Genomic DNA, 15,929 nt, shown 5'->3' with positions numbered 1-15,929 from the left:
TTGTACGGTAAATGTGAATCATGATTGTTTTTGGAAGTGTTTGAAAACATTTTTGTAATATTAAGAAATAAAGCAACGAACCAACTCGGCACGTGCCGTGTAAACACACATTAAGCACGGGCCCTGTAGGTTTTTTTTTGGTATCCCTGGTCCCCGTGCGCACACAGACAGCTCGCGCTGTGTTTATTAGATTAGAAACGAAATTTCGGTCCATTAATTGCAAGTACACGCGTTTATTTCGAAACGGGCAGTGATTTTCGGTGCGCCAGGTTCCCTTGTCGTGCGTGCAGTTTTGTAAGTTGTTCGTGGAAGTGTATTAGATGCAAGCAGGCGTAGCCGTCGTTTGATGTTGTCGGGGAAAGAAACTCCATCCGGGCGTCCGGCTGTCATCAGTTGCAGCTGAACGCGTTCCTCGACGATGTGACCGTGTGGCGCATATATTTATCCGTAGTGTGCCCCTGTGTGAAATAACACCCACCCAGCACGGCATTCCCCGGAACACCCGGAACATCCGCGTGTGTGTGTGTGTGAGAGAGAGAGCGAGAGCGAGAGTGTGAGTCAAGTTCGCGCGCCGGATAACACCAAACACCCTTCACCCAATCAACCCGTACACACCGGAACGACGAACACAGGCGGACGGACATCAATCGATCAACACAGCAACCAACCGATCAAGACTTGAAGGGAACCGAGAGTAGTGCTTTCCTTTGCCCAGTTCGCCGCATTTCGCCATGGCTAGCATAGTAGAGGAAAATGGCAGCGCGGGTGCTGGAGCTGCAACGGATGGAATGCATGTAAGTTCCTTAGGGGCTCCCCCTCCACCCCGTACAGTACGCGCATACGTTCGCACTGATTAGATCGCCGGTGTTAATCGTGCGAAGGCTCTTATCGATCCCCAGCTCCACCGATTGCCGCTGTCTAACCTAGCGCGGCTCGTCCAACCGTACCGTTTTTTTGTCCGCTTCGAAAATAACGATGATGAAAGACTGGACACAGGAAGGGCTCGATAAGCAGCGTTGCACCCACCGCTGTACACAGGTGCACAGCGGAAAGGGGCAGTAAGGGGTGGTTGGTGGTACAGAAATTGCTACACAATGAGTCATGCTTTCCACCATAAAGAAACCAAAAAGAACAAAAAAACAACAACAACAACAACCCCCACCGGGGGGGAAACCCTTGGGCCCGCCCCGTGCCCAGGCGGGATGGGGAAAAACGTTTCCATCCACGGCAAAATCGATTGACCATTCACATTTGACATTTGCTGGCAACGAGAGTCTCTAATGCCATGCACCATATGAGCCCGCGTATCTTACAACATGCGCTACCGCGCACGGTACAAAGAAGAAAAAAAAAGAAGAAGGAGGAACAAAAAATGCACCCAAAACATATACGCGAGGCCCACGATGGTGTTGTTTTTCTTCTCTCGTTGTATGCGCTGTTTTGTTGTTGTGATTAGTCCTGGAGGCGCAAGCAGGCCCACACACGAGACTTTGGGGGCATGGGAAGAAAATTCTCATGGAAAGCTTGCCATTACCAATGTTTTGCGAGAAGGAGTAAATTATGTTTTCTTTAAAATGTTTTTGCTACACACATATTAATACATATCCTTTCCTGCTTTTTCTATTTCTCTCTCCCCCCCCCCCCCCCGCCGTGCAGCCAAGCGATGGAACGTACCGACTGCGGATTAAGGTTGTTGCTGGGCTGCAGCTTGCAAAGAAGGATATATTTGGCGCCAGGTAATGGAACGCAAAGTAACACGGATGATAAGCTGCTGCGCGAGTCCTAAAATCTAATTAATTTTGTCTTACGCCTGCCATCCGTTGGCTTATTTATTCGCTTGCTTTCCTTTTCCAGCGATCCGTACGTGCGCATTGACGTAAACCAAATCAACGGCGACGCAACCGTCCTGTCCAAGTTTACCAAAACGAAGAAACGCACGCTCGATCCGAAGTGGAACGAAGAGTTTATCCTGCCGGTCAGCCCGACCGAGCACAAGCTCGTGTTGCAGGTGTTCGATGAAAACAGGCTGACGCGGGACGATTTTCTCGGTATGGTCGAGCTGTCGCTCGATCAGCTGCCGAAGGAGCGGCCGGGCGTTGAGATACCGGTCCGGAGCTACCCACTGCGACCGCGCAGGTCAGTACGGTGCGCTCGAGTTTGTTTTTCTTTTGTTTAAGCTATGACTTCTGTTTGTTTTGTATTTGTATATTATCGGGTTTGGTTTTTCGTCGGTTGGCTTTTAAGTTTTGCTACTGGTGGTGGTGTCGGAACGGCTTTTCGGCTGAATGGATGATACACGCTTTGATCAGTATAACTCTTTTGGTTTTGTTTTTGGTTTTTTGTTGTTGTTGTTGTGTGTACCTTTGCAGCGCTCGCTCAAACGTGAAAGGTGAGCTACAGCTGTACCATGCGTTCGTTGTCGACCAGGACACCAATGAGACTGATTGGGAGATGATTGAGCCAAATCCTGCAACGACTGTAAGTAGAACGGGCCGCATCTTCCTGCTAACAGGGAACCGAATCCGATTGATGGTTGATATTTTCATTGTAGGTCACCGGCACGCCACGTACCTCGACCAGCAACAGTACCACGTTTGAGTTGCCCCAGGGCTGGGAAGAGCGCCAGGATGCCAATGGCCGTACTTACTATGTGAATCACGTTGCCCGATCCACCCAGTGGGAAAGACCCACGGCAGTGTAAGCGCTAGGCGGTGGTGCAGGCGTTACACCTTTACGCACCTTCACTTAACATGTATTTCGAATTTTACTACCGTAGGCCTATGGAAACGATTGCAGAGAGCGATATGGATGTAGCATTCCAGCGTCGCGTGCACATCAGTGTGGACGACAGTGCGACGGTAAGTAAGCTTGTGATAGGTTGCCGGGGAAACGATCTCCATTTACCATCACTATTCCGACCGGGTAGTCGTGTACGATTGACCACCCCCCCTCCCCATTGGGATAGGGAAACGGGCATTATCAACCCCATGTGTGTGTGTGTGAGTGCATGCGTGTATGCATGACCGGAAGGTTGAAGTTGTGTTTTGATTTTTGCATGCACGCGGGATTTAATGATTGCCGCCGCCCTTTGTCCAGGATATGGATAACATAAGCATCGACAATGATTCGTTCGATAACATAGAAGAAGAGGAGGAAGAGCAGCAGCAGCAGCAGCAGGTTGGGCCCGGTGAAGCGATCGAGGAACAGGCGGGCGAAGGTTCGATCGCACCGAACGCGGACAACGATGAGGTTGGGCTGGATGCGCTGGCCGAATCTTCCCCCGAGCACAGTCCCGAGGTTTCGATCACGGAGTATCTGCTCTGCGGCGATGGAACAGAGGTTACATGTATCATCGTTGCGGGTTTTGTTTGTTGTTGATCGCTCGATTGTTCGATATTGCCGCTGCGCTATTGTAGTGAAATCGCTAGTCTAGTAGTGTAGTATCCTCCCGGACAGTGCGTTTGCTCGTGTGTTTGCACTTCGGTTTGCGCGGGAAATGAATCCTGCTTGGAGTTAACTTTTTTTGCACAATTTCCTGCTGTAAAGAACATTCCATCCTTCATCCCTCTCATCCATATGCGTGTGGTTGTGTGTGTGTTTTGATGTGTGGTTTTGCACACCCGAATGCACAATTAGCATTGATTGGTTCGATTTGGTCCGCCGTTCAGCTAAACTCTTCGCGCAGCAATTCGACCATTTCATCGTCTACCGGAAGTCTTGCGGCTGGCAATGCGAACGAAACAAACCACGGTCAGGATGGTAACCGGGAAGAATCCACGGTAGTACTGCGCCAGAATTCGGCACAATCCCTCCGAACGATGCATGTCAGTACACCGCCAAGATTGCCGGCAGCGCTTGTGCGTAGTGCAAGCCGTGCCGTTCCGATTCCATCCAGTACACGCGGCCGAACACTGCCGAACCGTTCCAGGTGCGTTTTGCGCAAGATGATGCAGGTCTTCTCCAACAACGCTTCATTTCATATCCTTTTTCCATATTTATCTACATATGTACGAATGTTGGGTGTATGATGTTTTGCATAACCAACAAAAAAAAAAAAACACACACATAGAAGTGCCGTTTCAAGGCGGATAACACTGGCAGATCATCGTTCAGCGGCACCTTACACGAGTGTGCGAGAGTCTTTGAAGCTCGCGGAAGAAAGTGTACCGGACGCGGAAGAGGTAAAGAGTGTGTGGACGTCGTTGGTGAAGGGTTTGCCGAAGTGAAATATGTCTGCTTGCTGCTCGGTGGCTCTCTCTCTCTCCCTCTCGCTCATATTGGTATCCTGGGATGCTGCGGGATTTGTTCGTTTTCCAACCAGATAATGCTATGCGAATGGCGCAGGTGGAGAATCGGGTTTGCACTCTGTACTTGTGTATCTGTTGGGCTGTTTGCGTTTTGTGTGTGCGTCCATTCGAGTTGAGGTGGTAGAGGTATTTGGGGGCTACGGAGTAGAATAGGCTCACAAGTTGTACGGGGCTGTATGCAAGTTTTGTGAAAGTTCACAGTGAAATGTGTGCATGAGTATTTAGGACATAAAAGTAATATTTAAATTAACCGTTAATTAAGTAACAAAAAAGTATTAAAGAAGTTGTCATGAAAGTGTTGTGCAAGTATTCATTAGACATTTTATCAATTTTGGTAAAAGACTCGAGAAGCCCCTCCTGACAAAATTTGTAAGGCACTGTAGGATTTACGCTTGAATGTATCCAATCCGCAGTACACGTTGCGAAAGCTTTACAGTGTGCTTTCAGTGAGATCAAAAATGGTTGAAAATCGAATGAAATATTGCTTATTATTCGATTAAAACCTCCTCCCTCTATCCTGACCATTTATATTGATTTACAGGAGCTACGTAATAATTTTTAACCACGCTAGGAGTGACCAATCTGGCTTATATCATACACGGTGCTCCCGGATTGGATACTTGTTAACGGGCATATATATTCAGAAAAGGAGGGAAACTAAGAATAATAACATTTCAAATCACTTCTTATAATGTATATTATCATGCTCTACTCGCTATCCAGTAACAGTACTAAGGAACAATGCACGGCTTAAGTCTGAATAGATGCTCCCCCCCACTCACGGACACTCATTTTTGCAACTGAGTTACCTAAAAGGGTATATTTTTTCAGATTTTTTACTGTAATTATTTATTTATATAAATATTTAAATATATAAATAATAATATATTATTTAAATTAAAATAAATAATTATTACAACGATTTCTCACATTTTGCTTAACTTTTACCTAAATTTATGGTAACTCAGTAGCGAAAAGTGAGTGCTGTGAGTGGGGTGGGGCATCTATTCAGACTTCAGAGCCCAATGCACAATGTTTATATAAAACGAGTTATGGCCATACAAAAATCCCATCGTGCAATAAAAATGACAGACCACAGTGCTGCACACAAAAGATTCTAGGGGGGGCTTTCTCGAGTCTTTTACCTCAAATTTTATTAACTTTTTCAATTGTTTTAATAAGTTCAATTAGCATTACAGTCAGGCCGTTCTTCATGAATAAAAAAAAAAATCAATTATAATTTGAATCATTACTGATCCCATAATTGTATAATTTTTGATAGTTAAAATATTAATAAATTTTGTATTTAAATATATTTTAACTTAATAATTTACAAACTTCCTAAAAGTTACAAAAACTTGATAAAATAGTATTTTTTAGCATTAATAACTTTCACGAAAGTTTGCGTGCGAGTGTGTTCCATGCAACTTGTGGGCCTATTCTTCTCCTTACCCTGGTTGGGTAATGCAGTGGACAGTTGTACATAAAGCGTGTTTTAGAAGAATCTTTCACTTTAAGTGGTGTGTGTTCGAAATGTAACGAGAATTTGCTAATTTGCGGGTATTTGAAATGCCAGAAATCCAAAGAATATGTTTTTGTTTGGTTACAGGGTTTTTCACGCCAGTTCAACGTTGCAACACTATATGCCATAAAACATTGTTAAATATTGGAAAACAGACTTTCAACTCCGTAAAATCTCAACTCGATACTGGAAAATGCCCATTAGACGGAGCTAAAATGTGTTGTCAGAACACTTGTGATATTTCAAAATTTCCGTTACATTTACTATACACACCACGTGCGATGGAATTGTTCTGTGCTGTCTTAGCTGTATTTGTCAGGCGGTGTCAAACAATTGTAGACGTTCTACGTACTAAACAGCTTAGTATAGCATCACACCACAGCGGCCTTCCATTTAGCTAGTTTGAATCAGTCATTTGTGTGAGTGTCAAACTGCTTCCATAAGCTAACATACCAAGTCCTTTGTGAGAAATTCGGAAACAAAATACAAAACAGCAAAAATTACGTCCACTCCACATCCACATCCAGTAAGAACTCTAATTAACAACGAGAAGCTGTATAAAATAGCCATTTTCATCGAAAGTGTTACATTCGTACCATAGTACAGGGAGTTTTTGTTTACAGTATTTCCAGCTTGACAACTTGTACTTGTGCTCCGTCTGCCAAAGCGTGTTTGTGTGTGTGTGTGGCTGTATGTGTTCGTTTTAGTGACTAGCGCTTTGTTCATCCCACACTTACACACGACCCTTCTCTTTCATTTTGAACCAACAGGAGGGTGAGAACGGTGGTGCGCAACTGCGCTCGGCAGCACATCAAAGCGAAAGTGGTCGCCGATCCTCCAGCCGGTCGTCAATCGCAAGCGATAATAGTTTGCGTGCGCAACAGCAGCGCATCGATGCGGCGGAAGAGGACCTGATCGCCAGTACTAGCAGTGCAGTGGTACGCAGCGGTAGCAGTAACAGCAACAGTAGCAGTGTGAGTGCCGGCAGTAACGTTAGCGGCGATCGGCGTCCTTCCGCCAGTAATACCGGCAACAACAACAACAACAACAACGGTGGCAGCAACATGTCCGGTGGTTCAGCCGGCCAACCAACCACGGGTAGCAATACCATCAACAACAACGACACAAGTGACGATCGGTCGTCGACGCGATCGTCCACGTCGAACGAGAACGATTCGTCCGGCAGTAGCCCATCGGGTGGGGTTGGTGGCAGTTCGCAAACACTGCCGACCGGCTGGTCGATGCAGCTCGCACCGAACGGGCGTGTGTTCTTTATCGACCACAATGAGCGTAAAACTTCGTGGGTAGATCCACGGACGGGTCGGGCAAGTCCGATGCCGCTCAGCCTGGGTGCCGCCGCGCTAAACGATGTGAGACGTCCCGAGGATGGGTTGGCACCGCTACCGGAAGGTTGGGAGGAGCGTGTCCACAGTGACGGGCGTATCTTCTTTATCGATCACAGTAAGCAACACCTGACATAGTAGCTTAAGTGCGTGTAGATTAAGTGTTCGCCAGTACGGAATCGACCAAAAGGGAGCTCTACCCTACCAAAACCAGTTGCAATCATTGGATGGATTGTTTTGTAACCTACAAAGGCTAGGCATCCGTTAACTTAAATGTATTCCCAGCTGCATAGTTAGTCTTGTGTTTAGGGAACGGCTCTGACGGGATTTGGTCCTGCTGTGTGTCAATATGCCACCGGATTACCATGGTACGCAAACTCTAGACCTAGCTTATACCATGCCATGTCTCATGCCAAGAGCTAATGAGACTCTTTCAGCCAATTTACTGCTTGCAGCGATGTCATGCTCCTCTATAGGAGTACTACCTCTACAGTATAAAGCCGGAGTTACCGCTAATGAGACGGTTCCTGTGACTTGACGTCTGGTTGCACATCTAGACCAGTCTCAACACGCACCTGATTTCTTTCGATTCGTATGTGTCTTTGTTGCAAGTGACACGTGGTACATCGAATTGTTTCGGCAGTGACTGGAACACATTACTGATGTGATGTTTTCCACCATTACTTCCATGTCGACTTGACTACTCGTCGTGCGGGCGACGTGCGGCGACGAGTAGCACTGACCCTCGGGGGCATACCATCTAGCCTCTAGTTAGCAAGTTTGGTAGTATGGAGCTCGACCTCACTAAAACGACGCGATCTCTTCTTCTTCCTTGGCATTACAATTTCGAGAGCCTGCCTGCCATTTCTGGCTTTCTGTGACTTAATCTTACCCGTAGAAAAAGTAGTCAGCCCTGCGTACGGGCAGGCGGTCTGGATGGGATTTCAGCCCCGGTCCTGCCATGTGAAGACCGGCGCCGGTATCGCCTCGGCAAACCGCGAGCGTCGCAATGGGATGAGAAGTGGAGGGCGAACGCGCAAGAGGTAGGATGGGACATAGATGGGAACGGCTGCCAGAAGCGTAAGGGGAGTCAATGTTGGCGAGAAGGATGTTGGCATATAAATAGCCTGCGCGCTTGACAATGACGATCTTTTATGCCAACTAATGCCCAGCAATCGACACCGTACCGAGTGTGGAGGAGAAGCAGCACTGGGGTCGTTTAGGAAGCGCCTTACGGCAATTCTAGAAAACTTCCGTTGTACCCTCTCCAACCTATTCATAGAGATGACACCTTTTGGGGACCAAACGACGCTGGCGTAGTCCAAGCTAGGACGGACCCAGCCTCAATACAACGCCCTCAAGCACATTGGATTGAGGACCTCCAGACACCATTCGGGTGCTGAGGCCCAATAATTTGTTGGCTCGCTCGACGACTGAGTTGATGTGTGGCTCAAAAGACAGTTTGTCATCGAGCCACACACCAAGGTCCTTCACCAGAGTGACTCGTGGGAGTGGTGAGCCACCGAGCTGGTAGCCATATAGCTGCTTGTTGTGAGAGCGGCCGAACGAGATTATGCTTCATTTTTCTACACAAAGTATGAGCCCGTTAGAGAAACACCAATCCGCAAATGCATCGGCGTAGCTTTGAAGGCAAAGGAAGTCTTGAGACGGGGACACAGGAAGATAGAACTTAACATCGTCCGCATACAACAGACATCCTTTGGGAGGGAGCGACGAGCTGCAGTCCGAGATGAAAAGCGAAAACAGTAAAGGACTTAAGACGCTGCTCTGAGGAACCGCTGACTTGCCTACGAAAGGATCGGAGAGCATACCGTCGACCCTTACCCTGCAAGTGCGGTCCTTCAGAAAGGAACAGAGACGTTCCAGCTTGTCCAAAACCAGCCTATGAGGCAAGCAATCGAATGCAGCTTTGAAGTCCGTGCAAATTAGTGATGGGAATAACCACTCAGTAGCGTGAATTAAATCAGAGTGAATGAGTTATAATAGTGAGTTACATCTTATACTCACTCTTTAAGAGTTTATTCTTAAATAATGATTTAACTCTCCGTGCCGACTAGCCACTCACTCACTGCGTTTTAACTCACTCATGAGTTAAATAACTCATTGGTGATTTAACTCTCCGTGCCGACCAACCACTCACTCACTGCTTTTTAACTCACTCACCTCGTTTTTACTCACTCACCTCGTTTTAACTCACTCACCTCGTTTTAACTCACTCACCTCGTTTTAACTCACTCACCTCGTATTTACTCACTCACCTCGTATTTACTCACTCACCTCGTTTTTACTCACTCATCTTGTTTTTACTCCCTAGAGAGTTAAATATCGTATTGGCTATATCGCATTGGTCACGAATGGTTAAGAATGTTAATAGATTGTTCTACCAACAACCAATCTTTCGTTTCAAAATTGACCTCGAGAGGTCTCGGCCTGCCATTTCTGGCTTTCTGTTGATTCATTCCGAGTTCATTCCGATGCTCATGAACATTTTTTTGCTTGATTGACATTTTGCTATGCATTAACAAAGTTTTGCCCAAAGATCGCTTCGATATCGTATAATAACTGACGAGCTGTATAGCTGAACATTTTAGATCGGCCATACACACAAGCGAAAGATTTACATAGTTTCTTTTAAAATAATTTATTTATGAACAATCTTTCTTTACGGCTCGTTACCGTAATGTATTTTCTTAGATCATCGTGTGATCTTGACCAATGCGATATGCCAATACGATATTTAACTCTCTAGGGAGTAAAAACAAGATGAGTGAGTAAAAACGAGGTGAGTGAGTTAAAACGAGGTGAGTGAGTTAAAACGAGGTGAGTGAGTAAAAACGAGGTGAGTGAGTTAAAACGCAGTGAGTGAGTGGTTAGTCGGCACGGAGAGTTAAATCACCAATGAGTTATTTAACTCATGAGTGAGTTAAAACGCAGTGAGTGAGTGGCTAGTCGGCACGGAGAGTTAAATCATAGGTGAGTTAAAATAACTCTTCGTGATGATTTAAATCATCTTATTCATTGCTAAGATTTAAGTCATTCACTCATTCTGATTCAGTTTGCACATCACTAGTGCAAATGACGTCAACCTGTCTTCCAGCAATTAAGTGCGGAAACAGGGCAAGCATCAGAGACATAAGATTCGACAGGGGGGGGGGGAGCGTCTAGGCATGAAACCATGCTGGGATGAAGGGATAAGTGGGTGGACGATAGAAAGGATTAAAGAGTGGATAACAGACTCGAGGACTGTTGGACGCAGCACACAGGATAGAGATGCCTCGGTAATTGGATGGGATAGTGCGACATCCTTTTTTGAAGATCGGAATCACAAAGGCTGATTTCCAAAGCGAGGGAAAAACTCCCATACTTCAGTTGGATGAGGTCAATCGTGTATTCTAATTACATCTTAACACATTTTCTGTAGTAACATTGGTGGTGTATCCAGGTTCGCATTCCGTTCGCCAAAAGAGATCTTGGTGCTTGTTACGCTTGCATCAAAACCGTTCTGAAACGCTTCTAGTGTAATCTCGTGTTGTTTTTGTTGCTTCGCGCCAGATACCAGAACCACCCAGTGGGAAGACCCTCGACTGTCCATTCCGACCATCGCCGGACAGGCGGTTCCCTACTCGCGTGATTACAAACGAAAGTACGAGTACCTGAAGACGCAACTCCGAAAGCCGGTAAGTGTTGGGTGTGGTGCGAGTACCCGAGGCACAAACTGCTTAATATTCATCGGTTTGCTTTTCTTCTTCTTTCTGGTACACCAATAAAGCAAAACGTGCCGAACAAGATCGAAATCAAAGTACGCCGTGCGTCCATCATGGAGGATTCGTACCGGATCATCAACTCCGTCACCCGGCTCGATCTGCTCAAGACGAAGCTGTGGATCGAGTTTGAGGGTGAAGCGGGACTGGATTACGGTGGGCTGGCACGCGAATGGTTCTATCTGCTGTCGAAGGAAATGTTTAACCCGTACTACGGTTTGTTCGAGTACTCGGCGATGGATAACTACACGCTCCAGATCAATCCGTACAGTGAGCTGTGCAACGAGGACCATTTGCTGTACTTTAGGTGAGCAGTGTTACGCCCAAGGGGTGGCTTTAAGGCAGTTCGAGTTAACGCATCTCTTGATTGCGTTTACAGATTCATTGGGCGGATCGCCGGTATGGCCGTGTACCATGGTAAGCTGCTCGATGCGTTCTTCATCCGGCCGTTCTACAAAATGATGCTGCAGAAACCGATCGACCTAAAAGACATGGAGGCGGTGGACACAGAGTACTACAACTCGCTCGTCTGGATCAAGGAGAACGATCCGAGCGAGCTGATGCTGACGTTCTGCGTGGACGAGGATACGTTCGGGCAGACGACGCAGCACGAGCTGCTCCCGAACGGGGCAGCCATCGATGTGACGAACGAGAACAAGGACGAGTACATCCGGCTGGTCATACAGTGGCGGTTTGTGTCGCGCGTCCAGGTACAGATGCAAGCGTTTCTCGATGGGTTCGGTTCGCTGGTGCCGCTTAATCTGTTGAAAATTTTCGACGAGCACGAGCTGGAGCTGCTGATGTGCGGCATCCAGAACATTGATCTGCGCGACTGGAAGCGCAACACGCTGTACAAGGGCGACTACTACCCGAACCACGTCGTGATCCAGTGGTTCTGGCGTGCGGTACTATCGTTCTCGAACGAAATGCGTGCCCGGCTGCTGCAGTTCGTAACCGGCACGTCGCGCGTACCGATGAACGGCTTCAAGGAGCTGTACGGATCGAACGGGCCGCAGATGTTTACGATCGAGAAATGGGGTACGCCGGACAATTATCCACGAGCACACACATGGTAAGCTTTCGTCGCGTGATGATGTTCTGCACGGTGCAGTGATGAGTATATGTGTTTCCTGTGGTTACTTTACAGCTTCAACCGACTCGACTTGCCACCGTATGAAAACTATATGCAGCTCAAGGAGCGACTCATTCAGGCTGTGGAAGGAAGCCAAGGTTTCGCGGGTGTCGACTAGATAGAGAGAGAGAGAGGGAGAGAGAGAGAGAGCGAGGTACGCCAGCAAGTGTGGTCTCTGGCAAATGGTGGTGAATGAAGTGACGCGAATCAAACATGTACGCCGTCCAAGTAGGCCACCAAAAACATCACTTACACACACACACACATACAAAACCACATACACAACACAATCTACACACATACTCCCACATGGACGTTTACGTTCGGTCCATGTCGTCGTCTGCCAGCTATATTTCCGTATAAACCTGGGGCAGTGGATGGCTCATGACAATCAGATGTGCAGATGCCGATAGCAGGGTGTTTAGTTAGGTTAGCGTGCATTAGGATAGCTAGGATAGACACGGAAGACGCTTGTGAATACAAGCGTCCCTCCCCCCCCCCCCCCAGTGGATGTCGTCGGCTACTTAGAATGTGTGCCACGGCAAAAAAACGGGTGTATGTGAAGCCATTCTAGCCGTCGATTGCAAAACTTAAAACAAGTGATATTTGATACCAGCTGCCAAAAAACACAACAAAAAGAAAAAATCATTACACTCAAGAAACAAAACAGACGCAATCGAATAAAATAAATTATGACACCGCGAAAACATCACTTCATCTCTGCCCCGTACTTAGGAGATGTCTCGGCGTAGGATACACCGGCCTATTACTGTTCGTGATGTGTGGTGACGGGTGAAAATTTGGGAGCTCCAAAGATAAGAACGATCGCTTCGCCCCCATTATGTTTTTCCTGCTCCCGAAGCTCTAGAGCACTGCATGGATGCAAACGAAGAGGAAATAGTGCGAAAAGGCAAAGCTTACCTCCCTTTAGTTTAGTTAAGGACGTATTTTAATATAGCTAAAATTAAACGGAGCGAAAATTAAACAAAAAAAAAAGGAAACAAAAAAAAAGTTACACAAATTCCAATATTTATCTACACAAAAAAAAGGCTAGCTATATACCAACTTAAGGGAAATGTTTTGCTGCCTGCGCCTGAAATAGGGCGAAAAATTCTATGAGGGAGAGAGAGAGAGAGAGAGAGTGAGAGAGAGAGAGAGAGAGAGAGGGGTGGGGGGGAGAGAGAGAGAGAATTATGATAGATAGAGTGGCAAATAAATTATCTTGGACGTGAGTAACTCGTGAGTGACAGATTCATCACACCGCTGTTCATTCGTTTCCGGCAGTAATTGACTAAAATTCTAAATTTACTGACTCAGAGTCACCCGTAGCGATTTGTCAGTCGAATCATTTTGAGGTTATAGCGAATGGCGATGGAAACGAAAACACTGCTAAACGTTAAAAAAAAATCTAGCGAAAAATGAATGATAATCTAGTATGAATGAAAGGCGGCGTTTAAACATTTGCATCAATCTGCTAACGCAAAGAATAGTACGAAGTAGTGATGGCAACATCAGCTCCGAAGCCGGCTTCACTGAAACGGAGCGGAGTGTTATCGGCTCCAGAGCCGTCGAAGCGGAGCCGGTTCTGGGATGAAGTCTGAGCCTGGTCCGGAGCGCCCATCACTAACACGAAGTGAATTAAACCAAAAGCCAGAAACAAAATCAGAAAAAAATGGCAAAACACGTTAACAATTGCTATTTTAAACAAAAGCTTAAAAGATGACGGAGCAAAAGGCTTGATGAATGAAGCGAGGAAACAAAACAAAAAAACCAAAAGGCTGTTAAGAGTGTGTGCGTGCGAGTGTTGGCGTTAGGTGTACCGTAGGGAGGACCGTAGTAGGTGTGTTGTTTTTTTCGGTTTTGGTTTAATTGTTTGGAACGAATTCCGTTTAACAAAATTGCAAATCCCCCTTCCATCCCCCCCCCCTCCCCTCCCTAACCCCCTTCCTGTGCGTTTCCATACTTTTATTCTCCACAATTTCCACTTAGTGATGGGAATAACCACTCAGAAACGTGACTTAAACCAGAGTGAATGAGTTAGAATAGTGAGTTAAATCTTGTACTCACTCTTTAAGAGTTAAATCTCGAGGAATGATTTAACTCCCCTTGCTGACTAATCACTCACTTCGTTTTAACTCCCTCACTATGGTTTAACTCACACACTATATTGAAACTCACTCGTGAGTTGAATATTGCTTCGATAAATTAAAAATAAAACACGTTGGCAAGATGATTTTAGTGAAAAAAAATTTGTGTTTGAGATAAAAATAATATAATGCAATGTTAAACGAATGAGTTAAAACGAAGTGAGCAAATTAAAACGTAGTGAGTGAATTAAACCATAGTGAGTGAATTAAACCATAGTGAGTGAATTAAAACACGGTGAGTGAGCGGTTAATCAGTAAGGAGAGTTAAATCATAAGTGAGTTGAAGTTACTCTTAATGATGATTTAAATCATCTCAGTCATTGCCAAGATTTAACTCCTTCACTCATTCTGACTCAGTTTGCACATCACTAAATTCTAATCGCTTTACACGTGTTAATTAATGAATTGCCGTTGTGGTTTGATGTGTCTCGTAAGCATTAACAGTAAAACAGCAGGAAGAGGAAGCAAACTTGTATCTACTCCTTTTATGATTAACACAACAACAAAAAATGCATGCGCTTAGGAGCAAGCCGAAGACGGGAAGGAGCGAACGGGGGGGCGAGCAAGAATATTTATCGGTGCGGTACGGCACTGAGCTTCAATTGCCAGGGTAGCGGTGCAGCTTATGAAGCTATTTATTTGAGCGCTGAGTGCACAGCGGACTGTTGTTGATGCCTAAGATGTGATGTGCAAAATCAAACAAACGGGAGAAATGAGCATGCGTATGCGGCACTCGGGGGTAGATGGTGCGCGAGAACAAAGTTCAGATCTTCTTATTAATGATTCAGTTACTTTGTATGTTAGAGTTTAATGCAAAAAAAGCCCCGTTTTAAATAAAACCGAACATGTAAAACGTAACGGAAGCTCTTTTTTTATCGTAGGTGCAATGAGTCGTAGCGATTGAGGGACGTCCCACAGATTAGACGCACCTAACCCGTAGGACTCGTTGCACCCACGGATCGACCCGAATGATTCCGAGTTGCTTACGGATCGCTCCGACACGGTAGATTCGGGTCGACCCGCCCATCACTAGCAGACATGTGTCAGACGGGTGTGACCGATGCGAAGGCGAGAACGGGAAGGGATGATCGGGATGATCGTCGCAAGAAGCGGAGTTGTGCTTGATGGAGCGGAATTTCGTGGAGAGGTCAACGCTGGGGCAGTTGGTGTTCCAGTGTTGGTCAACTATTGCGTTCGTGACAGGGATGGTGCGTCTCGGTTTTCTCGTTTCCTTCAATGACCCGAATTCCAACAGAAAACTGTTGCAGGGGATGAAGGGATGTCGTCAAGGAGGTGGATAAGTGTATACGGCGCATTTGTTAATCGTGGAATAGATCCCTCGACCAGCTGACTCTCGATTAACGGAACGAGGTTGATGAGTTTGTGGCGACCACAGCGCTCTAGACTCGAAAAGTAAAAAAAAATATTAGCAAGAACACGAACCCGTGTATAGCGCCATCTAGTAGGAAACGGATAAAGTACGAGGAATCGTCACACGGATAGGATCGGACAAGAAAAATGGAGTTCTAGGGAAGGCCTCGGACTGGACAAATCATGGAAACGGACAACGAACAAGGCAAAAGAAGATTTTGGATGCGAGCAGGACTATGTATAAACGGCTGCAAATCTGTACTAAAGTCCAGTTTCGTCCCGACCACGACGAGGAAACCATCCCCCGGAGGGAACCATCCCTAGA

At 46.2% G+C, this 15,929-nt stretch overlaps 1 protein-coding gene across 5 annotated transcripts; it reads left to right on the top strand.

Moving 5' to 3' along the window:
• The first annotated feature begins 123 nt into the window (after nucleotides 1-123).
• On the top strand, nucleotides 124-15,091 carry LOC118507545 (E3 ubiquitin-protein ligase Nedd-4-like). 5 transcript variants are annotated; one of them, XM_036046136.1, is made up of 13 exons: nucleotides 124-794; nucleotides 1,657-1,736; nucleotides 1,855-2,136; nucleotides 2,370-2,478; nucleotides 2,552-2,697; nucleotides 2,777-2,858; nucleotides 3,669-3,928; nucleotides 4,070-4,181; nucleotides 6,600-7,290; nucleotides 10,746-10,870; nucleotides 10,963-11,261; nucleotides 11,334-12,026; nucleotides 12,102-15,091. In XM_036046136.1, the coding sequence occupies exons 1-13, from the start codon at nucleotides 732-734 to the stop codon at nucleotides 12,202-12,204; spliced, it is 3,045 nt and encodes a 1,014-aa protein (XP_035902029.1). In that variant the 5' UTR covers nucleotides 124-731; the 3' UTR covers nucleotides 12,205-15,091. The 5 variants fall into 5 exon arrangements, with proteins under 5 accessions (XP_035902029.1, XP_035902021.1, XP_035902038.1 ...); XM_036046128.1 differs by having other exon boundaries at nucleotides 1,855-2,145; XM_036046145.1 differs by lacking the exons at nucleotides 3,669-3,928; nucleotides 4,070-4,181 and adding an exon at nucleotides 3,097-3,339 and having other exon boundaries at nucleotides 1,855-2,145.
• The last annotated feature ends 838 nt before the right edge of the window (nucleotides 15,092-15,929 follow it).

The sequence above is a fragment of the Anopheles stephensi genome, chromosome X, assembly GCF_013141755.1.
Source record: "Anopheles stephensi strain Indian chromosome X, UCI_ANSTEP_V1.0, whole genome shotgun sequence".
NCBI classification, from domain to species: Eukaryota; Metazoa; Arthropoda; class Insecta; order Diptera; family Culicidae; genus Anopheles; species Anopheles stephensi.
This window is presented reverse-complemented; position numbering and strand designations above follow the sequence as displayed.